This window comes from Littorina saxatilis, linkage group LG13, assembly GCF_037325665.1.
Source record: "Littorina saxatilis isolate snail1 linkage group LG13, US_GU_Lsax_2.0, whole genome shotgun sequence".
NCBI classification, from domain to species: domain Eukaryota; kingdom Metazoa; phylum Mollusca; class Gastropoda; order Littorinimorpha; family Littorinidae; genus Littorina; species Littorina saxatilis.
The window spans coordinates 20,550,668-20,577,815 of NC_090257.1; the positions used below are offsets into that span (position 1 = coordinate 20,550,668).

At 40.2% G+C, this 27,148-nt stretch overlaps 1 protein-coding gene and 1 long non-coding RNA gene across 3 annotated transcripts in view; both read left to right on the forward strand.

Moving 5' to 3' along the window:
• Positions 1-27,148, forward strand: part of LOC138983859 (uncharacterized) — a 410,309-nt gene that overhangs the window by 209,386 nt on the left and 173,775 nt on the right. The window lies entirely within an intron of this gene.
• The window catches only part of LOC138983831 (uncharacterized), a 45,653-nt gene continuing 28,787 nt past the window's right edge, over positions 10,283-27,148 (forward strand). Inside the window, exon 1 of one of the 2 annotated variants that reach the window (XM_070357166.1) lies at positions 10,283-10,437. In XM_070357166.1, the coding sequence (XP_070213267.1) occupies positions 10,384-10,437 (54 nt within the window). In that variant the 5' untranslated portion in view covers positions 10,283-10,383. Of the gene's footprint in view, positions 10,438-23,438; positions 23,839-27,148 lie in introns of those variants that run through there. The other variant, XM_070357165.1, reaches the window with a different exon arrangement.

Below are 27,148 nucleotides of genomic sequence, written 5' to 3' on the forward strand. Positions count from 1 at the left end.
AGTCACCATGAAGTCAAATCAAACGTTAGGTTTTCTCATTTGGTTATTTGCTTTGGCTTTAAGTGTATTGCTTCGATTGATAGCTGAATCTGCTTGCAACCGTGCTGTTCAAGACTGTTCGAACTGTCGTCTGCTAGACGGGCTTGTGTGAATCCGAGTCGAGTAAACTGCGGGGTTCAGCGACAAATGAGGGAGTGGCATCAAAATGAAAAGAAGAAGACGAAAAGAAGTTGGAGATACAGTTAAGATATATGGGGAAGAGAAGAGGATGTGAGGTGTTAGATGTAGCCAACCTTAGGTGTTCAAACTCAAGACCGGGACAAAGTAGAAAGCGATGTACCGCGACCGACTCTCAGTGCCGACATACAACTTCCAAGCTTAAATGCTTAAACGTCTACAACAGGCGAAGTATTGAAGCTTTGGCTCACCTAAACCCGACGACTGAATATGTAAGTGATCCACGTGTGAAAACCGAAACAGAACAGCGCGATGACAGCCAACATTTCTATCCCCGACTGACAAACAGTAACACTGCATGCGAACTGACTTGGGTCAACGATCAAACCAGCACGGCCCGAACTGAATTTGTTGCGCTGCCATTATCGTGCGCAATTCTGGTAAAAATATAAACCCGGTATGCCGAATTGAGTATAACGAAAGCCGATGTCAAATATACACAGGGATATTTTAAAATGACTTTCAAAATGTAAAAGCAGACAGCAGACCTTTTTATAAGCAATATGAATGACTGAATGTCCACATACAAGTCGAATGACGCCGTCCATTATGCTGACAAATGGGAACTAGCTTTGCGCATGAATTCATTGACATGAATTTCGACTGCGGAGGCTTTTGGCAAGCTGAAAACAGGCACGGGCAGGTTTTAGTGGAAAAAGTAAGTGTTTTTAATGAAAACGTCGGAGTAATGGGAGAAATCGCTTGCACACCTCGTCCTGAATATCTTGCATATTTTCCCTCGGGTCGATTTTCAGGTATTAACTCAACTCAACTCAACTCAACTCAAATTTTATTGGCTTCAATTTTCACATAGAAGAATTTGTCTTGCGCTTGGGATTAAGACATAGGCAGAAAGTAAGAGTATAACATATAAAAACAGCATTCATATCACATTTCATGTATCACACACAGTAATCACTAGTATATAGGCCTAGGCCTACAGATATCACATTGTCCCTGTATCACACATGCAAATAGATAGTATCACATTTTCCACGTATCACACACAATATATACATTACATAACATACAGCAAGTTTCCATCTCCCGCGCCCCCCCTCCCACACATACATATCCTCGCACGTGCGTCGACTCCATACAAATGACATCATCAGTCCATTAACTAAAATGCACAAAGGCTCGGTCACCTGGAAATCGACCCTCGGGAAAATATGCAAGATAACCAGAACTCGGAGTGTGTAACCTATATGTATTTCGTGTGTAGAGGTATGTCCGCGTAATACACAAATCATGACACCGCTGAATACAACAGTATTTGTGCTAGGGTAACACGCCGTTGATTTTAACACTGGTTATTCGCGGGTACGTCATTAAAAAAAAAACCAAAAAAACAACACAATTGTTACAAGAAAATTACGCTGCGTTTATTAGGGTAAAGACTGTTGCACTGCATTTGTAAAGGTATATACGTACACCAGTAACACATTCCACAGTTCTTTGTCCTTTTATCAAGGCGATTTTCTTTAAACGTCAAACTGCACTCGTCGGTATTTTGCGAATGTTCTAAATATCAAGCCTTCCAGTCGCCATTTGTTTTGGGCTCAAGACGCTTTGAAGCTAGCATATTTACATGGTGCATGTGCTGTTGACGAAGGTGTTAAAGGCACACTGCATGCTTCCCGTGTAAACAACGTCTTAGATTTAGCCAGCCGTTTTGCATGTGTAGAAGGTTCAAGGAGCAGATCTTTGTCTTTTAGCCATGTGTGGAAGGTTCCGTAAACTTGATCGAATCGCTGGTCCTGTTTCTCTTTGGTGTGTTGGACTATTACTCACGGATGCAACAGATGACATTGTGGCAACAGCAGAATACTGGCATGGCATACTTTATTCCCGCCGACTGTGTTCTCTTCCCTCCTCCACTTCGCCTAATGTGTGACAAGGTGAACTGTCACCCATTATAGAGTAAAGCTATTGTCGTTGAAAGTCCAGTGAGTCCGTAAACACATCAAAGAGAAACATGATCAGCTATTCAATCTAGTATCGAACCATCTACAAATGGCTGAGAGAAAAAAAATCTCGTGTTTCGAACCTTCACACATGGAATAAGAACATCCCTCCACTTGGTCACATACCAAAACAAGAGGCGAAGCCTTCAAGGCTCACGTAAGAAATAGACAAACAGTAACACAAACTCAATCACTCCGTCACACATACACACCCACACACACAGTAAGCTTAGGTGACACTGTGCAAGAAAGAGAGACACTAGATCTAGATCTGTCTGTCTGCATTGGTTGATTGGTTCAATATGCCCTGGAAAATGCCTTCGGGGAAGAAGAACTGCATTGCCTGGACGACGGTTGTCTGTGCTGCAGTGAGGAAACGTGCCAATGCCAAACAGAAGCAGACGACACTGGACACATTTTTTGGAGACATGTAGAGCACGTATGCCAATGCACGAAACTTCCGCTTTCCGCTACCATAAGTAACTTCCAACATCCAATATTTTTGTTCTGAGGAACTTCCCGATGCGATGTTCGGATAATCGGCCACTTCGGATAATCGGCCATAATTCAGTCAGTCCCAAAAGTGGCCGATTAACCGGAGTCGACTGTATATATATATACATACATACATACACACATACATACATACACACATACATACATACATACTTACACAAAAACACCCATAGACATGCACATTCACTTTTAATCAGAATCACACAGACAGACACACAGACGAACAGACACACACATATACACACACATACACACACACACACACACACACACACACACACACACACACACACACACCTGTTGCTTCTGTGGCTGCAATATATATGGCTTCCAAGCCAAGCGTGTGTCTTGGGTTACTCCAAAAAAAAGGTGTCATTTCAACCTGCGGAACCGCTTCGTTCTTCACTTTCAGTGAGAACTTGTGTAACTGTTTTTATATGGTGCCGATCGATCGAATTACCTGATGTTTTTGTTACATCTCTTTGTTTGTGTGGCTAATGATCTGCAATGTTTTTATATGGTGCTGATCGATCGAATTTTTTGTTACATCTCGGTTTTGTGTGACTGATGATCTTACATTATTATATGGCGCTGAAGTACTGTATAATTTATTATTCCCCCCTCTGCTTCTTTACCTCTGTAAACTTGTAGAGCTAGTTATTTTTCGATAATGACCCAGCAACCAAACAAATAACGAGCCAGCAACAGCCTGAATCCTCGATAGTGCAATGGGTTGAGGAGCTGTTCTGTTTTGGTACTACTTTTGCGACTGAAAAGTTCAAAACGCTCTATACGTACGAAATATACATCTCTGGAGCAAGCAATACAAACATACCGCATTTAAATTAACAACTACAGGCCTGAACACATGAATCTCCATATAAAATCCATGAGTTCGGTTGTTTTCTGAATATAGATCTGCTGTGCACACACCGTTCATCACAAGCAAATTCCCAAGGCAAGTAACTCATACTCTTGCCGACAAGAGTAGTTCCCCTTCTTTTAACGCAGTTTCTTCGACAACACTGACTGCAATCCGACGGTCAGTTTTCAACAATATTTCATTTTATAAACAGATCACACGCAACCAAATGCACACATCTCATCAATTTAAACAACATAAAGCGGTTTCATACACTATTTTCCCCAAAAAACTGAACTTCATACAGTAATTAACGTTGGAACACGGGTGCAAAAGTTCGTCTGCTAGTCCCATTTGACGAAAGAACATTATCTTTAGCGATACTAAAACATAAACAGAACACACAATATCTGCCTTTACCGCCACAGCAGAATAACAGCTTATCTGTGTACTTGATTTTAGTCTAAAACAGGGAAACTGACAAGAAGTGTTAACAGAATGGAATGATTTGCACGGAACTATACAACCGCGCATTAATCGATCGCCTGCGCAGGTTGACTGGTTGAGTGATTCGGATTCGATCAAACTTTCGCACAAAAACTCCTGTTTTCTTTGAATAACTGAAGAAAGGGGGAATAAAGAGGTTACACACCTCGTCTCAGTGATTATTAAAAATAATGGTCTCAGTTCGCGGTCATGAAAAAGCTCGCTGAAGCTCGCATTTTTCATGATCCGCTAACTTCGACCATTATTTTTAATAATCACTGAGACTCGGCATGTAACCTCTACGTAATATCTCGATGTCTTTTAGACTATGATCTGCACTGGGTTTTGTAGCACGGAATTACCTGATCTGTAGGTACATCTCATTGAATGTGTAATGTCTGTTTAACGATGGCTTTAATACACAAAGTCACCTGGTGTTCTTCTTTGATCGCGATGTGTTTGCATAATTCATTTCGGTGCTACAATTTCCGTCTGTTCTGTTTCATCTTCATGCTTGTGTGTTTATTGATGGTATTATTATAATGCTGAATTAATTTCCCGACGATTTTTGACATTTAAACTGTGACTGATGACTTGAAATGACTTTTATGGCGCTGAGTTGTTTGATGTTCTTAATTGGTTCTCATAACTAATGATCTGACTTGGGTTTCTTTTTGGCGCTAAATACCTGATGTTATATTCAAATGTTTCTTTGTTCTGTTATGCAATTGTATTTGTTACATTTCATTGATTAGACAATTTCTGTGTTGCTATGACAGTTTTTTTGGAAAATCTGTTGTTTGTGTCATTATTGCATTGCAGGGGATTTTGTCATGCTGTATACCTGACCTTAATTGCACCACAACAAGGATAACAGATATTGTGTGTGTGTTGGTGAATGTATGTGTGTGTGTGTGTGTGTGTGTGTGTGTGTGTGTGTGTGTGTGTGTGTGTGTGTGTGTGTGTGTGTGTGTGTGAGAGAGAGAGAGAGAGAGAGAGATTCACATAAAAACAATAAGGATACATACATACATACATACATACACACATACATACCTGCATACATGGATATATACACACTTACATACACATAATTTGCTATATAATCGCGGATATACAGGTTAAGGAAGAAACGCACACATTTTCAGTCAGGCAGATTAAAATATAACGCATAACTGCAAACTTGTGCTGTACAGTTAGTGTTTTCTTGTTTGGAAGTAACATTATTATCATTCAATGTGTGGAAATATGCTAAAATGTGAGGTTACAAATGTTTATAAAGATTGACATTGCGGAACATTAATACATTTTATAGTTTTTATTTTAAATTTATTATTTTTGAAAATATTGATTTTCAAGCTTAAGTTGTAAAGTTTTGATTATACAGCATCAAAAGTATGACAGCTAGATTGTACACAAAGAGATCTTCAATTTGATATATCGTATGACATCTTTACCTGTAAAACCACTGAAGATTTGCTTGTTCGCGTTTCTTAAATTTCGTGTGATGACGTCAATATAGCCTAAAATTGCAATCGGCTATAAAACCCTTTTTATTGCATTTATTGGTTCAACTGTGATACATTTGTGGTTGCTGCAATCTGTTTTATAAAATAAAACCGAAAAGGTCATTTCTTTTTGCTTTTTTTAATTTGTCGCCCTGTACATACCTTCCCAATTGTGAAAAAATCGCATATTTGCCTGACTTTACAGTCCAATACCTCCAAATGTATAATTCTAACAGGCTTCAAACTTTGCACAGCAATTCTATAAGTACTTTTACATTTCAAACCTGAACTATAAGAACATTGTAAAGTTTCTACCACAGACATACACACGCACAAACACACACACCTGATGCGTGTGGAAGATGTAACCTAAGCTTTGGCACACACACGGAGACTATTGTTTTAATCTAAATGCAGATTTTGATTAAATGTGATTTTACAATATCAAGATAGGTATAAAAATCCAACTTGTTTTATAAAACGACCTTATCTGCTTCCAATAATCGCATTCCAATAAATGTCACTTAACGACTATACTAATTCATTTTTGATTCTCATTAGCAAATTTAATGATAAAGGGGTAAAATGGTCGCCAAATTAGTTCATTTGATTAAGATTTACCAGTTTGAAATTTACACACACGGTTTTTTTCCGGTTCTGAGAGATGTCAGCCTTAACATGTGAGTCTTGACAACGTCTTGTGTTGCTTTGAGCTGGGAAAATAACGAATGTCAAATCCGAAGGAAAAAGTGTTATTACAACCAAACGGTTTCTCAAAATGATTACCTACTTGGCATGCGCCGTCTTTTACATGTATAAAGTAAACACAGAAAAAGACAAACATAGAAAAATGGTTTTTGATACTTTTTTTTACAAAATGAATGTTGATAAATTTACACACACGAAATTGTTGATTTGTAACTTAAGTTTCGGTCAACATCACAACAGGTTCACTCGACACATATGGCTGTCATTCGTTTAGAACATGTCATTTGCTACTACTTTTGTTTGTAAAAAAGTGAAAATAATATTGCTCGCATATTTAAATTTTGGGTAGTGCCTAAGTCGTTTTAAGAGACAGTTCAACACCCATATGAAATGTTATTGGGATTGATCGTTTGTTCTGTGACACTTATGTTATTGACAAACTTTGAAGACACTGTTGACTTTTGTCCTTTGCCTCGTGCAGCTGTGAAGAAAATGCTCGTCTGTGATGATTATTATTGAACTCTGTAGTTATCTTAAGTGACAGTGTGTGCGGAATTTACGGGGGAAATGAAAAATAGTTTTATCATCAGTCACAACCCAAAATAAAAAACGCTGGCGCTGGACCCGAGTACTCTTCAGACTGGCTCGCTCCCCCAGTATGAAATTTTTTGTCTTGTGCACGTGGATTTAAAAAAAATTTTTAATTTATTTTACACAATTAAAAAAATTATTAGAGTAAAATAAAACATTAAGAAGTTCATAATAACCAATAGTAAACAAGAATTTAAAAAAAAAAGCAAAAAAAAAAAAACAAATAGACCACCCATGCCGGGAATCGAACCCGGATCACTTTTGCCATAGGCGGACGTGCTTTCGTCTTGTGCACGTGGATTTAAAAAAAAAATTATTTATTTATTTTACACAATTAAAAAAATTATTAGAGTAAAATAAAACATTAAAACGTTCATAATAAACAATAGTAAACAAGAATTTAAAATTTTTTTTTTTAATTTATTTTACACAATTAAAAAAATTATTAGAGTGAAATAAAACATTAAAACGTTCATAATAAACAATAGTAAACAAGAATAAAAAAAAAATTAAAAAAAATATAGACCGCCCATGCCGGGAATCGATCCCGGATCACTTTGGCCATAGGCGGACGTGATTCGCACCAGCTAGCTGGCTGTTCCATTAGCTGCACGGCAGTTGTACTCCCACCGCCAAACCTCCCCCCGTTAAGAGTCGTTTTTGTGGAATATTTCGCATTTAGGTCCCAGGTAACATTATGAAGTTTTAATACGATCAATCGGACCTATTATCAAGTTAGTGTATCAACTTTTGAACGAACTGCGCCCAGTAGTTTCCCAGCAATAAGCTGTTAAGTCGAGACGAACAGACAGACAGACAGACAGACAGACAGACAGACACACAATTAAAGTCTGCAGGACCCTAGTACTGCGTACTCGGGGATAAACAGCCCATATCTACTATTTACTTTTTATTCAGTGATATCGTCAACCTGAAAAGCAATAGTGTGTATAGTACTGCCGATCGATGGACAATTTCCGATTAGAAGCCACAGATATTTGCGATTTTGCACTTTTTTTTATATATTCTATTTGCTCATTTTCTTAAAGTTTTAATTCTTCAATTTTTGTACGATTTTTGTGAGATTTAGGGGTTAAGGTTAGGTTTTAGGGTTAGTTTATGGGTTTTGATTACTTCAGTTTTTACGGCAAGTTACTAGTCACTGGTTTACTAACTCAGTGCGAGCAGGATTACAGAAAAGCACGCGGGCGGGCACGCACATTTCATCTGTTTTGTGGTTTTTGCCCCATAACTCTGCAACTATCAAAGGTATTCGCACCAATTTTTTATGTGGTAAGATAATGACCAGTGACAAGCACCCTTGGGCCAAATATTCGGTATCGCCGCTCCATATGTGTGTGAGATATAAGCCTAAACCCCTGAGAATGCATGAGAAACCAGTCTTCCCAAATTTCGCTATCGCGCCAACAACAACAGAATAACTTGAGCTACTCTGAAAAAAAGAATAGCAGACGACGCAGAAACCCGTGACACAGAACGCATGAGTAGTGACACTGAATAAACCGCACGTGCGCGATACGCTGTTAATTCAAGACATAGGAAGTACAATGGTGCTTATTGGCTCTTTCTACCATGAGATATGGTCACTTTTAGTGGTTCACTACCTTATTTTGGTCACATTTCATAAGGGTCAAAGTGACCTTGACCTTGATCATATGTGACCAAATGTGTCTCATGGTGAAAGCATAACATGTGCCCCACATAATTTTTAAGTTTGAAACAGTTATCTTCCATAGTTCAGGGTCAAGGTCACTTCAAAATATGTATACAATCCAACTTTGAAGAGCACCTGTGACCTTGACCTTGAAGCAAGGTAAACCAAACTGGTATCAAAAGATGGGGCTTACTTTGCCCTATATATTATATATAGGTGAGGTATTAAATCTCAAAAACTTCAGAGAAAATGGGAAAAATAGCTGTTTTTTAGACAACATTTATGGCCCCTGCGACCTTGACCTTGAAGCAAGGTCAAGATGCTATGTATGTTTTTGGGGGCCTTGTCATCATACACCATCTTGCCAAATTTGGTACTGATAGTGATAGACTGAATAGTGTCCAAGAAATATCCAACGTTAAAGTTTTTCGGACGGACGGACGCCGGGACGGACGGGACGGACGGACGGACGACTCGGGTGAGTACATAGACTCACTTTTGCTTCGCATGTGAGTCAAAAAGCAATACCAAACAAGAGCACGCATAAGAGCGCATAACCCTCAGCGATACTTAATAAATACCAGGCTTACAGAGTCCGGGGAGCTGGATCGGTCAGTCGGTAGAGCCCCGGGCTCATGATCGAGAGGTCACGGGTTCGAATCCAGCATTGGGCTGTGGGTGCCCATATCATTTATCCTGTTGCCGGCCTGGTTTGGTGGTTTCAGTATAATGTGACCAGTCTTCTTTACATCTATCCCAAGATACATGGAAGTAAAACTAGCTAACGAACGAACGAACAGAGTCCGGAGCACTCCCAGTTTGTCATCTTTCCTGAAATTTTCATCAAAATCGGTTCATAACTTTTTGAGATCGGTGGATCCAGACATCATGACAGACAGACATCATACAGAAAGACATACAGACATCATACAGAAAGACATACAGACATCAGACAGAAAGTCATCGTCACAATAACCCTTCAGCTTTCGCTGAGGGTTAATAAAGCCAGACACTTTTTCAGCTTTTTTGCTTTAATGTTATTCATCAGAAGTTGTTTTTTAATTTTAATAAATATCATGATATTACCACAAATCATGTACACAGAAATGCACAACATGTTTTTATAGATGATGTTTATGAAAAGAAGACTTTAAACATTCTTGTCGTATAGAAGTACATTAAGTTACATTTCAATACATTAGGAGACATTTCAACATATTTCTTTAAGTTGCATTTCAACTTCGGGTTACAATTCAACAAAGGAACAATTCAACATCATAAGCGGCTTTTCCACATTTGAGATCTAGGTGACATATCACACTGTTAAGTGACAATTCACACACCTTAGGTTACATTTCCGTGTTGAACTGTAACTTAAGGGGGTCTTAAGTTACCGTGTGCGTGGAGAGATTTCCACACACACACACACACGCACACACACACACACACACACGCACACACACACGCACAAACGCACAGACAGACAAAGTTACGATCGCATAGGCTACACTTCGTGAGCCAAAAAATGAGAAGCCTAGATGCTTTCTGTCCACAGTATCTACATTTGTTATGATTTAATTTCGTAATAATATACTTGAGCGCTTTAAAAAAGAAAATGTAAAAAAAAAATCGACGTACGCACCAACACTATTTCTTTCGGACAGGTTACGTTAACCATCACCTTTTTTTGTGTCGGCCTAATAGCAAAGCCGGATGTGAAGGCTCGTCGCACACATTGCTGCAGCGGGGACTTGGTGTGTGGATACTGGACAGCTTGCTGCAAGTTGTGGGTTGAAAACAAACTTGTGACACACAGAGCGACAATACACAGCTATGGATACACCAGCACTTTGGGACGTGAAAGATACTCAACATTTGCTTAATACGGTAAGTGTCACTATGTGGTAACAACTAGCAATCACGTATACACGCACATGCACATGCACATACATACACACACGCAAGCAGCACGCACACACACGCACGCACGCACGCACGCACGCACACACACACACACACACACACACACACATGCACACACACACACACGTTCGCACGCACGCACACACACGCACACATACACTGCACACAAACATACGCACGCTCGCTCGCACGCACGCACGCACGCGGCACGCACGCACACTCACACACAAACGCACGCACGCCGCACGCACGAACGCACGCAAACCGGCACACACACGCACGCATGCACGATCAAACATGCGAACTGAACGCACGCACGCATACGCTTACACAAGCACGCACACACACACGAAGAAAGGCGCGTACATGCGTGCGTGTGTGTGCGTGTGTGTACGAAAACATAATGACGCCAAAATAGCTTGTCGTGCTTCCATGTGCCTATTTGAATGTTTCCGTTATGTGCACATCTTCACTACATTTCATTACGACTTAGGATGTTAAATACATTTCGGGGGTAAATTGTATTCTGTGTAGACCCTTCCACCAGCATCTTAGACCACTCTTTGAACATTTTCTTTTAATAGATGATTGTCATTTGTTTTACCTCATGTCTGCCCTGCGTGTGATGGTGTGATCGTGACTGCTGTAGTGTGGGCGCGTGTGTGTTGGTGTGTATGTCAGTGTATGTGTGGGCGTGTGTGTGTGTGTGTCAGTGTGTGTGTGAGTGTGTGCGTGATTTTATCAACACTACGCGAAATTCCTTGTGCTTTAAATGATTTTTAATGTCACTTGGCTCAATAAATACTGTATTCTGTATTCTAATGAAGGTTTGCAGCTGAGCTGAGACCCGTTGTTGACAGCGAACCTGGGCCCAGCTTTTGGAGGGATGGAATTTCACAATAAAGCAGTTACCCCCCCCCCCCCCCCAGCCATGTTTATCTTCCGCCAATCCGTGCCCGTGTTATGCCAAAACTTTAAACTATGTTGCTGTATCAGTCCAGTCAAATTGAACTTGACTGATCATAAGGCTTGTGTTTTTATTGATTATCTCCTTTTAGCATGATGGGGGATATTTGTGTTGCATGGTTGTTGGTCTTGTCATAAATGAGGATCGGATCGCGGAAGTAATACGTTCTGAATCGGATTGGATAACAATAAATTGATATTTTTCCTACGTTCACAGGGGCGGACCTAGTTGTGGATAAGGGGGGGGTTCCCAATTGGAGCAGGGGTCCAGGGGCCGCTCAGGCCCCGGTGGGGTCCATGGGCAAAGCCCTGGTGGGGGGTCTGGGGGGCAAAGCCCCCCAGATGCTGAAGGAATTTTATTTTTTTAGGTCAATCGGAGGCCTCTCGTGGAAGATAACAAGGTAAAAAAAAACACGGATGGGGGGGGGGGGGGGGGTTCCGGGCACCCAGGAACCCCCCCCTAGGTCCGCCCCTGGTTCATGAGAGAGACCATTCATGTGAAAACAAAACCGTATCTTCAAACGTGCGTATTTCATGTTGAAAAGGTCGGGTCAAACTTTCGCTGGCATTTCAATATTTTTGCAAAAACCTCGTGTGAGCTGTTGGTACAGTATCACACAAAAAGCCATGTAGTATTTTCTCTATATAAATACTCATATCGCATTGATATAAAGGAATGTCTTGCACAGTATTCCACTCGTTCAGCGAGGAGTGGTCAGATTTTCCTTTGATTTGTTGTTTTTGTTTTTGTTTCCTTGGATTTGTAGTGTTGATAACAGTGACATCTGGCGCCACTTTTTGATTTATGTTGTCAATATATGTGTCATCAACTCTATTACGAATCTGGGATGGGAGGAAGAGAAATTCCGAGTTACTTCCAAAGGTAACGAGAGAGAGAGAGAGAGAGAGAGAGAGAGAGAGAGAGAGAGAGAGACAGAGACAGAGAGACAGAGAGACAGAGACAGAGACAGAGACAGAGAGACAGAGAGACAGAGAGACAGAGAGACAGACATACCGATGCATATATACAGACACAGACAGAGGTAAAGACGAGTGAAACATACAAGGAGTTTTCGTATAATTTATATCAACAGTTGATTAGTTCTTGGTTTTTAAAGTCCCTTCAATCTTGTTTGGCTATTCGGGGCCGATTCTCAGTTCATATGGCGGTCTATTTGTTTGAAACTATTTACATTTATATCTACTTAGTCTATCACATGGTACTTGCGATCTTGTTAAAAATCTTGATCTCCTTTAAAAAGTTATAAATCATGTTGGGGGGGGGGGGGGGGGCGGACGTCAGGGAATACAAACTTAAGAGTATCTGCACTGTAGTAGATGTCACGACGTTCTTTCACGTCCAAACATCTGATGAGGACCTGTTCAATGGTCCGTGGTTCATCGCATCCAACACAGTCGGGCGGGTCCACATTACATCACCAGAGCTGGTTAGCTAAGGGGCGTAAGAACGATTCTGAAAGTGTCTGAAAAACTGGTTAGTTGCCTCCCTTGCAATTCTAATCCCTGACTGCTTATCTGTCCGTCTATCTGTCTGTCTCTGTCTGTCTGTCTGTCTGTCTGTCTCTCTCTCTCTCTCTCTCTCTCTCTCTCTCTCTCTCTCTCTCTCTCTCTCTCTCTCTGTCGGTCGGTCGGTCGGTCGGTCGGTCGGTCGGTCGGTCTGTCTGTCTGTCTGTCTGTCAAACAATCGGACTACGGGAGTGCATTTGAGCTTGGAAGCTTAAATATTATTTTGTTAATCAAACACCTGCCCAAAATTGAAAGTACACCAACAATTAAAAAACTAAAACACACACACACACAACGTTTCTTTGAATTTTTGAAATCCTGAAAGTTGATGTTAAGTTTGTTTAAATAGAAAACGTGCTTACAAATTTAAAGAAAAGTCGTTTTATGCAAGAAGGTCCAGAACATTGTACTAGTCACGGCGAAGAATAATGGAGCCGACAGATTGACTGTATGATGTCCTATTGTTGTGTTTCTTTTCTTGTTTCGCATTATTATTATTTTGTGTGTGTTTGTGTGTGTGTGTGTCTGTGCATGTGTGTGTGTATGTGTGTGTGTGTGTGTGTGTGTGTGTGTGTGTGTGTGTGTGTGTGTGTGTGGTTATGTGTGTGTTTCAGGTTTGGTTTTGTCGGTAGATATCACATTTCCTGTAGCACGAACGATTAAAAAGTAGGAGGGAACAAATAACAAACAGTTCTCTTGTTAACTCGGCTGAACACTTAGCATGTACCCAATCAACTGTACTGAAGAAAACGGACTTGGACATTCTCTGGTATCTGAGTCTGTCGACTCTGACGTCACCAGAACAGTGTATGACAACCGTAGACTTGAAGAGCGTCACATCAACAACAGTGTAAATTTGTGTTACACCAAAGTCCAGGCAAACGATAACGAATCAGTGTCAGGTCAACTAACAATGTAACAACCTCTTTAAAGGCACAGTAAGCCTCCCGTAAACCATCACAGATACTGTCAGGCTTTTACACACAGTACAAACACCCTTTCGTTTATACACTCACCGCTTGAGAACATCCTAGGTGCCCTACGTAAAGAGCGAGCAATTGTCAAAGAATTTATTTTTGCGTGGCGAGCCGGATTGTCTGATCATACAATCGGACGGCGCGTTTTGGCGTTAGACTTAACTTTTAAAATCTAAATAATAAATTGACAGCTTGTTACACAAACATTCTTAAATCATAAAAGAATTCTTTTTTCATCAAGACAAGATCAGTACAACTCGAAGTTTTTAAAGTTTTAAAAAAGATAGCCCGGAAGTGTGTCCCGCAAAACGTGGTTCTCGTAGCAGACAAAATAATGTTCTGCATGTCGCCAGTTTCTTTCAACAGTCAACCGCCATCGCTCAGTTCGTGTGACTCGCGTTGCGTTTTAGATTCAGAGGTACACAATAACGTGCTATTGCAGATACAGCGAGTTGCATTGAAATCACAAACTGACTACTAAATTGTGAGAAAAAAAAGGAAAGTGGATCACACGGGTTCACGATGGCTCAGGGGTAAGATAACCCACGAAAACAGGTGTGTGGTTTACGCGAGCTAAATAGCCATTCAAACGAACTGTGTCATTTAATGCTATTAAATGCTTTTGCAAGAGTGTTCGCTAAGGTTAGAACTGCTTTTTTCAGAAGAAGATTTAAATCGTTCTGTAAACTATTTGAGGCAGACTGGGGCTTTAAGGCACACAAAGGAAGCCGATGGTTAGTGGATATGGATGTAAATGCGTGCGTGCGTGTGGAGCGGTTCCCAGACAATTACAGTGTTTTAGATGGTCGAACGTGTAGCAAAGACCTGTACGTGTACATGTAGATATTGCGTCACCCGTGACTCGCTTTTATCTCCAATGTTCCAAATGCATACGTTGTTTTGCTCCCACCAAGACTGCAGATCTTGGCAAACGCGTGACGTAAGAGCTAGATTTGATGACGCTACACGTACACGTTCCCGTACACGTCCTGAAAAGTGCTGATCTAAATCTTGCTATTGACTAAAACAAAGAGCGTCACTTTTTTATGACGTGACCTCTACAAGGCACATTCCTTCGAGTGTAAACAGTTCTCAATTCGGTCCTGGTTTTTACGTGAGATAAGGCCACCTAGACACATACCAAAAATTAACTGCCTGACTGCTGTGTGTGCGGAATATGAATTTTTTTCTCGGATGAATAAATTTCTTAAAAAGCTACGAGTATCATAAGAAATAAATGTATTGATAAATACCTATTCTACACCCCAAAAAACGACCAGGCTCTTGATTATTGGTATATGTCAAAGTGGTGGTATGGCTTTTTCTCACCGTAAAAGTCTGGACAGATCAGACACGGTGAGCCAATTCGTTTGCACAAGAAGCTTAAGGAGACTACCCCTATTAGGAGGTCAGATCGATTTGTCCTTCGCCGCGAGTATGCAGTGCCTTGGCAGGTGGTCGACCCATTCTGATAATCCTCGCTCCACGGCTATCGCCAGTTGTCTTAGCCCAGAATGAGCCGAACTCATTTTGACCTGAGGTCAGGATGGTCGTCGACCGTGCAAGAGGCGCTTCCATTTACTTTATGTATATATCCACTGAGCACAAAAAGTTAAGGATATTTTGTAGTTTGCCCAGATTCTTCTTCTTCTTCTTCGCCGTTCATGGGCTTAGACTCCCACGTGCACTCATTTTTTTTAGCACGAGTGGATTTTTACGTGCATGACCGTTTTTACCCCGTCATTCAGCCAGCATACGCCGATTTCGGGGGAGTTTGCCCAGATGTTAAACAGCAGTTTTTGGGTCAGAAATATACGTGTATTTGAAGATCAGTCTTTCTTCTGCTCAAAAATGTCCAATGTAAAGCGCCATGAAACTGTTATCTGGCAGTGAACAGCGCTATAGAAGAATGTTTTATTATTGTTATCATTATTATTATTAAAAATGTGTTTCTTGAATCTGAGCAATATTTGGGTATGTATATAGATATATTTATTGCAAAATGTGAGCTCACCAAGCTATAATTACAAACAGGAGTTGTTCAACCAGGCTTATTAGCATTTTAGGAATTCTAATCACCAGAACTATTTTTTTATACGCCAATTACTGCAACTTGGTGTGTACCTAATGAATTCCATTTCTCACAGTTTCCCGAAACTGCGTGATCTGTGAGATGCGCATGCGAGCGAATAGTCATTACCTGTATATGTACGCGGAGCCAATTATACCAAAAGAACCCGAAAATAGGCAGTCTCATCAATCTCAGCTTGTCGAGTTTGACCGGTGTCAGATAAAAAAGTGACAACCTACAAGCAGAGTCATATCAACAGTGGTGTAAGTTGGTGCAGCAATAAAGCCGAGATAATGACGCAAGGGCGCAGATCAACGAATGTCTGTTTGGCTAAAGGACGTTATGACTTCTGACACTAGGCAAGTCTGTCCCGTAGGTGGTGGTGGGTGTGGTGGTGGTGGTGGTCTGTTCCGTAGGTGGTGGTCCTGGTTCCCTCCCCCCCAACCCGGCAAATTGGCAAGTGTACCTTTTTACATTTAGTCAAGTTTTGACTAACTGTTTCAACATAGAGGGGGAATCGAGACGAGGGTCGTGGTGTATGTGTGTGTGTGTCTGTCTGTCTGTCTGTGCGTGTGTGTGTGTGTAGAGCGATTCAAACCAAACTACTGGATCGATCTTTATGAAATTTGACATGAGAGTTCCTGGAAATGATATCCCCGGACGTTTTTTTCATTTCTTCGATAAATACTTTTGATGACGTCATATCCGGCTTTTTGTAAAAGTTGAGGCGGCACTGTCACACCCTCATTTTTCAATCAAATTGATTGACATTTTTGTAAAGCAATCTTCGACGAAGGCCGGACTTCGGTATTGCATTTCAGCTTGGTGGCTTAAAAACTAAAAATCTGAAAATTGTAATATATTTTTTTAATAAAACGATCCAAATTTACGTTCATCTTATTCTACATCATTTCCTGATTCCAAAAACATATAAATATGTTATATTTGGATTAAAACCAAGCTCTGAAAATTAAAAATATAAAAATTATGATCAAAATTAAATTTCCGAAATCGATTTAAAAACAATTTCATCTTATTCCTTGTCGGTTCCTGATTCAAAAAACATATAGATATGATATGTTTGGATTAAAAACACGCTCAGAAAGTTCAAACGAAGAGAGGTACAGAAAAGCGTGCTATGCAGCACAGCGAAACCACTACCGCGCCGAACAGGCTCGTCAGTTTCACTCCGTTTTGCACAAGCGGCGGACTACGGTCATTGTGAAAAAATGCAGTGCGTTCAGTTTCATTCTGTGAGTTCCACAGCTTGACTAAATGTAGTAATTTCGCCTTACGCGACTTCAAACTAAATGCTAAATATCAAAACCTTTGCCCCTGGACCCAAACAGGATTCTTTTCGGCCTCTGTACCACTGGTTGACGTAGGACCCCTTCACACACTGCCATACATTAGACTAGCCTCACTAGGTCTAGCCATAGACCAAATAGCCTGGACCGCCAACTCGTCACGTGACCCTTCGAGGTTACGACTCTCCGTCTGGAACTCCCTGCCGCTTGAGCTTCGCCAGAGCCCCTCTCTTGACGCGTTCAAGAGTAGGTTGAAGACTCAGTTCTTTATGGAAAGCCGTTTGGCTCATAACTATTACAGCTGTAATTTAAAATAAATACACCTGTATTTAATGATAAATACAGCTGTATTTATTTCTTAAACGTATACAATAAGTATCATTATTAATTACAGGTGTATTTTTTTTTATTAATTACAGGTGTTCTTCCCGTAGCTGGCTGCGACTTTCATGTTCGACGTGATGTGTTGTGCCCCAAAAGACATTCTTGTGCTGTGCTCTGTGAGAGGTGTTTTCTTTGTGTTTAATATTATTTTGTTTGGACCTAGCTATTGATGTGTACATTGTTGTTAAACAGTTGTTTGTTGTATGTTTATCAGGGTTTGATAGTGTGTGATAGGGTTCGTGTCCGTCTGTAGATGTTAGTTTCTTTGTTAGTCCTGTGTTGACAACTCTTTGACAAGCGCTTAGAACTGTACCCACGGAATACGCGCTATATAAGCTTCATATTGATTGATTGATCGACTTTCAGGGGCGCGTCAAGTCCGGTTTGAAAGGCCAGCGATTCGAAGACAGTGACAAGAAAGCACGCTCCAGTTATTTGTGACAATGTCTGTCTGTGCGTGTGTGTGTGTGTAGAGCGATTCATACCAAACTATTGGACCGATCTTTATGAAATTTGACATGAGAGTTCCTGGGTATGATATCACCGGACGTGTTTTTCATTTTTTCGATAAATACTTTTGATGACGTCATATCCGGCTTTTTGTAAAAGTTGAGGCGGCACTGTCACACCCTCATTTTTCAATCAAATTGATTGACATTTTTGAAAAGCAATCTTCGACGAAGGCCGGACTTCGGTATTGCATTTCAGTTTGGTGGCTTAAAAATTGGTCATTAAAAATCTGAAAATTTTAATACTTTTTTTTTATATAAAACGATCCGAATTTACGTTCATCTTATTCTACATCATTTCCTGATTTCAAAAACATATAAATATGTTATATTTGGATTAAAACAAGCTCTGAAAATTAAAAATATAAAAATTATGATCAAAATTAAATTTCCGAAATCGATTTAAAAACAATTTCATCTTATTCCTTGTCGGTTCCTAATTCAAAAAACATATAGATATGATATGTTTGGATTAAAAACACGCTCAGAAAGTTCAAACGAAGAGAGGTACAGAAAAGCGTGCTATGCAGCACAGTGCAACCACTACCGCGCCGAACAGGCTCGTCAGTTTCACTCCGTTTTGCACAAGCGGCGGACTACGGTCATTGTAAAAAAAAATGCAGTGCGTTCAGTGTCATTCTGTGAGTTCCACAGCTTGACTAAATGTAGTAATTTCGCCTTTCGCGACTTCAAACTAAATGCTAAATATCAAAACATTTGCCCCTGGACCCAAACAGGATTCTTTTCGGCCTCTGTACCACTGGTTGATGTAGGACCCCTTCACACACTGCCATACATTAGACTAGGTCTAGCCTGGACCGCCAACTCGTCACGTGACCCTTCGAGGTTACGACTCTTGACTTTCAGGGGCGCGTCAAGTCCGGTTTGAAAGGCCAGCGATTCGAAGACAGTGAAAAGAAAGCACGCTCCAGTTATTTGTGACAATGGGAGGTGACAATGAACTGGATTTTCCAAAACTCCAAACTAAACTTAACAAAACTCATCGAAAAACATGTTCCATATGCACTTTTGCTGAGTTTATTTTAGCATTTTCAGAACTTACCTCGGCAACTTCGTCCATGTTTACAATCGACACCGGATATGACGTCCCCCTGATTTCTGAAAGGCCATGTAAGCGTAGGTTCCTAAATGCGAGAGGCGCTACCTCGTTGCGGTCCAGGATAAATGGTCTATGGTCTAGCCCTGTCTGAAGTTCGGGAAAACCGGTAGGGGGGTGGTGGAGGTGGTGGAGGGGAGTGCTAAGGAAGGGAGAAACTGACTGACTGACTATTCGAATTTAACCTCCCCCCCAGACCAGTTGGTAATACGCTTGGGGAGGGAGGAGGAAGGAGATAAAGAGAAAGGCAGGGAAGAAGGGGTGTCATTAAGGAAAACAAAACAGGCGTGATTTGTTGACAGGTACCGGGCGCGACAGTGAAGGGTAACCTTCCTTTCACTATTAGAGGTGTGACCTAAGACGGTCTGTGTTAACACCTAACCCGCAGGTACGTGAACGTTAGTGTGTGTCCGCGTAGGGCTTTAATTGTTGTCACTCTCAGAAGGACTCCTGTCTTTGTCACAAACACGTGCGCTCTCGAGGACCCATTGTCTTCAGGGGTGAGGGGGTACCATCGTTTAGTTTTTTTTTTGGGTTTTTTGTTTTTTTTTTGGAGGGGGGTGCAGAATTAGTTAGGGGAGGGATTCATTGAATCATTCTTGTGTGTGTGTGTGTGTGTGTGTGTGTGTGTGTGCGTATGCGTGTGTGTGTGCGTGCGTGCGTGCGTGTGTGTGTGTGTGTGTGTGTGCGTGTGCGTATGCGTGTGTGTGTGCGTGTGTGTGTGTGTGTGTGCGTGCGTGCGTGCGTGTGTGTGTGTGTGTGGGTGTCTGTGTGTGTGTGTGTGTGTGTGTGTGTGTGTTCTGTCATTGTCTTGCTGTCCCTTCTGTTCTTATGTATTTGTTTACTGGAAACAGTTGCCGAAGCGAGCGTGTACGCATCATTACTGTATTTCTTTAAATTGCCCAAGGTTTGGGCGGTCGTACGTGTTCGGTCTCCACGATTACTGTGTTAATTAAAATAAGACAGATAACTTGAATCTATATTTACGATGCTCGTTTTGTTAGCATACCACGAACTTTTTTCAACCAGCTCTCACCCGAAGAGGGACTTCTCTTAACCACATATAATTTATATACACACAAATTCACATAAAAACAACAATAAGCAAGTTAGCAAACCAACGAACAAGGAAACCAACACACACGTTAACACAGAAACACGTCCACCCCCCCCCCCCCCCCTCTCTCGATCCTCCCCTCTGCCCTTTTTACATTACTGTTCTGGGTGACATCATTTTCCCAACACTCGTTTACACGCATGACACCCCCGTGACGTCATCGTGACAACCGATGAATTTCCTCCGACACAAAAGAGCAAAACAGAAGAGCAAAAACAATTCATCACTGTCCCACATATAAATCTGTCTCGGTCTCCCAAACCTTACTCTTACGGGGCGTGACACGATTAAAGGATACATGTGGGGAGGTGTGTGTGTGTGTGTGTGGGGGGGGGGGGGGGGTAAGAAGACAAGAACGACATGCGATGTGTTCCTCCTCGTTGTGCCTGCATGGCTGGAGGCTATGTCACATTATTAATGCAGTCACAGCGTCATGTGGACTCAAACTCGAGGGTCCCTGTTCGTTCAGCTACAGGAAGTTCGCTTGAATGCCCCTGAGGCTAGAGTGTATGATAAACTTGAAAGTGAATAAGCTTACAGGTAAACTTATGTTTGTTAATTTTTTAAGTGTTCATGGACAACCTTGAAAGACACTTCAACAAGTATTCTGTCCAGTTCAAGAAACCAGACTTATAAACAAACAAGCAAACAAACAAAAAAACACAAAAACACAAAAAACCAAGCAAGCAAACAAACAAACAAACAATTAAACAAGCAAACCAACAAACAAACAAGCAAACAAACACCAATAAACACCAACAACACCAACAAACAAACAAACACCAACAAACAAACAAAAAACACACAAACAAACAAACAAACAAACAAACAAACAAAAGAAATACATGTTTTTCAAAATCCATCTTACTTTCTGGTTCTTGCAGCACCATGTTTCATTGTGAGCTCCAACTGAGCAGGTACTCTCTTTTCAACAGAAAATAGAGTTCTTTAGTCACATCTTCGAAGACTCTATCACATTAAAGGCCCAGTCTCTCCCGCATAAACGGTACCGGTCACCATCTCAGATCTCTCGAGGCCTTTATGCAGTGTCACAACTCAGCCACTTGGACACATACCAAACATCAAATGCCTGGCTGCTTTTATTGAAAGTATTGATTGCGGGGTTGTTTTTGTGAATTGAAATCAATGTTCGTTATCGCTTTCTGAAATGAGTTCATGTATTTAGTCCGCCATCATGTTGACCTTTGTTATGTATTTACTGGGATTGCTTAAAATAAGCCTTTTATGCTTGAGTTAGTCATCTTAAAAGCCATGTATTGTTTTTTTGTCATGATAGAACTTGAATAAAGTTTTGTTTAAACCAATTGAAATCACTCATTGCCATGAGTGTCAGTTGCGAAATTAAGTCACCCAGACATTCTCCATTCTGCACAGAAAGCAGCTCGACATTTGTGACCCTCCACCACGAAATGAGTCGCATGTCACCTTTGCATGATTTTCATATATTTACATTTTCCTAAAGAGTTTTTTATGCTCTATCCAGTGGTGAAAACCGTTTTAGAAAAGAGAGAAAACTTGTTGAGTTATAAGCCTGTGACTAAGGTGACCCTCACACTGTTACCATACACCCCCCGGACTTATATTGAGCCTAGTGCAGAACCGCGCGAGGTGACATGCGACTCATTCCGTGGTGGAGGGTCACATTTTCATTTTGGGTATGAGAAGAGATGGTCTTATTCTAGGAAACATCATAGACATATCTGAGATGATTACCCGAAGCATTTACACGAGAAGGACTGGGTCTTTAAGCTTCCAAATCCAACCAAATTTGACATTTCACAGAAAAACGTTTCCGTTGAGACAGCCTTAAAGCCGAACGCATAAACTACAACGAGCAAAACCAAAAATCAAAGTCGCTCGACTGCGGCTTTTATCGTGTTGGTCGCTAGACTGTGTCCTCAGATTTCCACGATGTTCTTACAACACCTCGTATACTGCTGCTCTTACCCTCATTGCGGAGTAACTTGTCAGTGAGTTTGCCTAGACTGTCCGACTCACGACCTCTGTCGTCCAGAACGAGGCTGTGACACTGAATACTAAATAGGACCGTCTTCTTTCCATGTCCACTGTGTGTGTAAACGAGAAGTGTTGTGTCACTGAGTGTAATATTTTTCTATCTTTTCTTGTGTGTGCTTTAAAAACCCGATCTCTTTCGTGGTTCTGAAGGAGAGTGCAAGAGTGCGACGTCATAACCTCGTCTATTCCTAGGAATGAGAATGTGTTTTTGATGTTAGAGCTGTCCCATGCATAGTGTGTTTTAAGCCTGATATTAACTGGGCGAAGTGGACTTTGCGAAGTTTACTTGTTGAAGCTCGCTGCACGGAGCTTTGGCACTGACATTTCGGTAAAAAGACTTCGCGATGTCTGCGCGAAGGCAACTTCCGGCTCAATTATAGACGGTGTTTAGTGTTCAGTCTGGAGGACAACATAAATTATCAATAGTATATGGAGACGTGTAACCATTTTCAGTCATTCTTGCAATTAAAACTGCTCACTTTGAAGGAGAAGAAGAAGCTCCTAGAAGAAGACTTGTCAGTGTCTAGTAAGTTACAGGATAGATTTCTGAAACGTTTACAATAACACGTTTACAATAACACGTTTACAATAACACGTTTACAATAACACGTTTACAATAACACGTTTACAATAACACGTTTACAATAACACGTTTACAATAACGCGTTTACTCTTTTTTTTCGGAAATGTACGTAGTTTTCGTTGTAGTGGCAGTAGCTCTTTTGTTGTTGAGATAATTATAATAAATAATAAATGAACAATAAGATTTTGGATTATGATATAGAAGTATTTCTTTTTTCACCGGTGTTTTAAAAGTGAATGACGACAACTAATTTTAACTTAAAAACGAAAACATCCGATGTTATTTGTCAGGTTATGTCTTCTGTCTCAAGTGAATAAATATATGACGCCTTTATTATTATATTACCTGTGAGATATTTCGGTTTGTGACAACACAGCAGCTGCTGCTTCTCACTTTTTGTGTTTATTTTGGCGATAAATAACTCTCTACGCCTTCGCAGGCTTCTATTCCTATAAGGGACATTGCATGGTGATACACTAAATATAAGCGAGAGCTTTTTCAATTGTGATTTAAATTGTCACAATAGCTAATTTTTCGAAACATATTTCGTGTGTCATGGACAAAATGGACAATTGAATCTTCTACAACTGTGGACAATTTGGAATTCGGTGGAATTCGAAGCGTCGACAAAAACGTGTGTACTTCTTATAACGAGAAACTCCAACGCCATGGAAAGCAAAGACAACTCTGTGCCTTCTTGGATTCGTCTCCTAGATTCGCCTCCCTTTAACGGAAATGACACGACAAACTCACGTGGATCGCGAGATGAGGTGCTGGTTTTATTAGCCATTTTTATCATTTACTGTCATTATGATCTGATTTTTTTTTTTAAAGAGTAAGTGCGTCCTCGCACTTCTGAAACCATGCTCAAATTATTATTGGTCAAAACAAATTAGCTCACTTTTAAAGTTCGTGATATTTTTGTGTTTCTTTATATACACTAGGACAAAACATTATTGCAACAAATTTCGCGCCCAAGTCAAAGCATTAATTCCCCTGTCATTTCATTCAAACTTTATAGGCCAGTTAAGGCCGTTCACTTGACTATCTGGTTCACCTTTTGGACTTCTGTTGCAGGGATCACGTGACCGCCGCTCAAATAAGGGTACCCTTAAAATCCACTAGACAAAAACGGAAGGGCCCAATTAAAAATCGACAAAAAAATCACAATAGGCAACTGGCATATATATAAAGTTTGAATGAAATGACAGGGGAATTAAGCCTAATGCTTTTATTTGGGCGCGACATTTGTTGCAATAATTGTTTTGCCTCGTGTATATTCACATGACACGGTCTGTGTTTTCGGATGTGTCGCATTAGTACTAGTGTTGTTTTCTGTAATGGCATTAAACTAATTATGTTATTAAATAAGTTTTCTGTTGCCGAATCGTCTGTATTATTCTGTCCCATAATCACCAAAAATAAAGCCTATAAAACAAAACAACTACACAAGTAAAAATGTTGCGTTTATCAGAAGTCAAGTTCACATGATTGGTAGCTCAACAAGTTTAAACTGAATAAAATTAAAAAACGCCTCTTAGTAAGTTTTGCACATTGGTATTCGACTTTCTCTATCTTGAATATGTTCCTTCTTCATCACTATAAATCTGTCTGTCTGTCCGTCTATCTGTCTGTCTGTCTGTCTGTATGTCTTCATGCTGAGAGAAGTCGTAAGGCGGGAAATTGTATTTGTTAGGCCTCCAGCCCATAATACAAATATAAAGATGTTCAGAACTAACAACAAGTCGCGTAAGGCGAAAATACAACAGTAGCTGTCGAACTCACAGAATGAAACTGAGAGCAATGCCATTTTTCAGCAAGACCGTATACTCGTAGCATCGTCAGTCCACCGCTCATGGCAAAGGCAGTGAAATTGACAAGAAGAGCGGGGTAGTAGTTGCGCTAAGAAGGATAGCACGCTTTTCTGTACCTCTCTTTGTTTTAACTTTCTGAGCGTGTTTTTAATCCAAACATATCATATCTATATGTTTTTGGAATCAAGAACCGACAAGGAATAAGATGAAAGTGTTTTTAAATTGATTTGGACAATTTAATTTTGATAATAATTTTTATATATTTAATTTTCAGAGCTTGTTTTTAATCCGAATATAACATATTTATATGTTTTTGGAATCAGCAAATGATGGAGAATAAGATAAACGTACATTTGGATCGTTTTATAAATTTTTATTTTTTTTTACAATTTTCAGATTTTTAATGACCAAAGTCATCAATTAATTTTTAAGCCACCAAGCTGAAATGCAATACCGAACCCCGAGCTTCGTCGAAGATTATTTGACCAAAATTTCAACCAATTTGGTTGAAAAATGAGGGCGTGACAGTGCCGCCTCAACTTTCACGAAAAGCCGGATATGACGTCATCAAAGACATTTATCAAAAAAATGAAACACACGTATGGGGATTTCATACCCAGGAACTCTCATGTCAAATTTCATAAAGATCGGTCCAGTAGTTTAGTCTGAATCGCTCTACACACACACACACACACACACACACACACACACACACACGCACGCACATACACCACGACCCTCGTTTCGATTCCCCCTCGATGTTAAAATATTTAGTCAAAACTTGACTAAATATAACAAGTCGCGTAAGGCGAAAATACAATATTTAGTCAAGTAGCTGTCGAACTCACAGAATGAAACTGAACGCAATGCCATTTTACTCGTAGCATCGTCAGGCCACCGCTCATGGCAAAGGCAGTGAAATTGACAAGAAGAGCGGGGTAGTAGTTGCGCTAAGAAGGATAGCACGCTTTTCTGTACCTCTCTTTGTTTTAACTTTCTGAGCGTGTTTTTAATCCAAACATATCATATCTATATGTTTTTGGAATCAGGAACCGACAGGAAATAAGATGAAAGTGTTTTTAAATTGATTTGGACAATTTAATTTTGATAATAATTTTTATATATTTAATTTTCAGAGCTTGTTTTTAATCCGAATATAACATATTTATATGTTTTTGGAATCAGCAAATGATGGAGAATAAGATAAACGTAAATTTGGATCGTTTTATAAATTTTTAATTTTTTTTACAATTTTCCGATTTTTAATGACCAAAGTCATTAATTAATTTTTAAGCCACCACGCTGAAATGCAATACCGAAGTCCGGGCTTCGTCGAAGATTACTTGACCAAAATTTGAACCAATTTGGTTGAAAAATGAGGGCGTGACAGTGCCGCCTCAACTTTCACGAAAAGCCGGATATGACGTCATCAAAGACATTTATCAAAAAAATGAAAAAAACGTTCGGGGATTTCATACCCAGGAACTCTCATGTCAAATTTCATAAAGATCGGTCCAGTAGTTTAGTCTGAATCGCTCTACACACACACACACACACACACACACACACACACACACACACGCGCGCACGCACACACGCACATACACCACGACCCTCGTTTCGATTCCCCCTCGATGTTAAAATATTTAGTCAAAACTTGACTAAATATAACAAGTCACGTAAGGCAAAAATACAATATTTAGTCAAGTAGCTGTCGAACTCACAGAATGAAACTGAACGCAACGCAACGCAGCAAGACCGTATACTCGTAGCATCGTCACTCCACCGCCCGTGGCAAAGGCAGTGCTCGTGGAATTGACAAGAAGAGCGGGGTATTCGTTGCGCTAAGAAGGATAGCACGCTTTTCTGTACCTCTCTTCGTTTTAACTTTCTGAGCGTGTTTTTAATCCAAACATATCATATCTATATATTTTTGGAATCAGGAACCGACAAGGAATAAGATGAAAGTGTTTTTAAATTGATTTCGAAAAAAAAAAATTGATGATAATTTTTATATATTTAATTTTCAGAGCTTGTTTTTAATCCGAATATAACATATTTATATGTTTTTGGAATCAGCAAATGATGGAGAATAAAATAAACGTAAATTTGGATCGTTTTACAAATTTTTTTTTTTTTTTACAATTTTCAGATTTTTATTGACCAAAGTCATTAATTAATTTTTAAGCCACCAAGCTGAAATGCAATACCGAACCCCGGGCTTCGTCGAAGAGTACTTGACCAAAATTTGAACCAATTTGGTTGA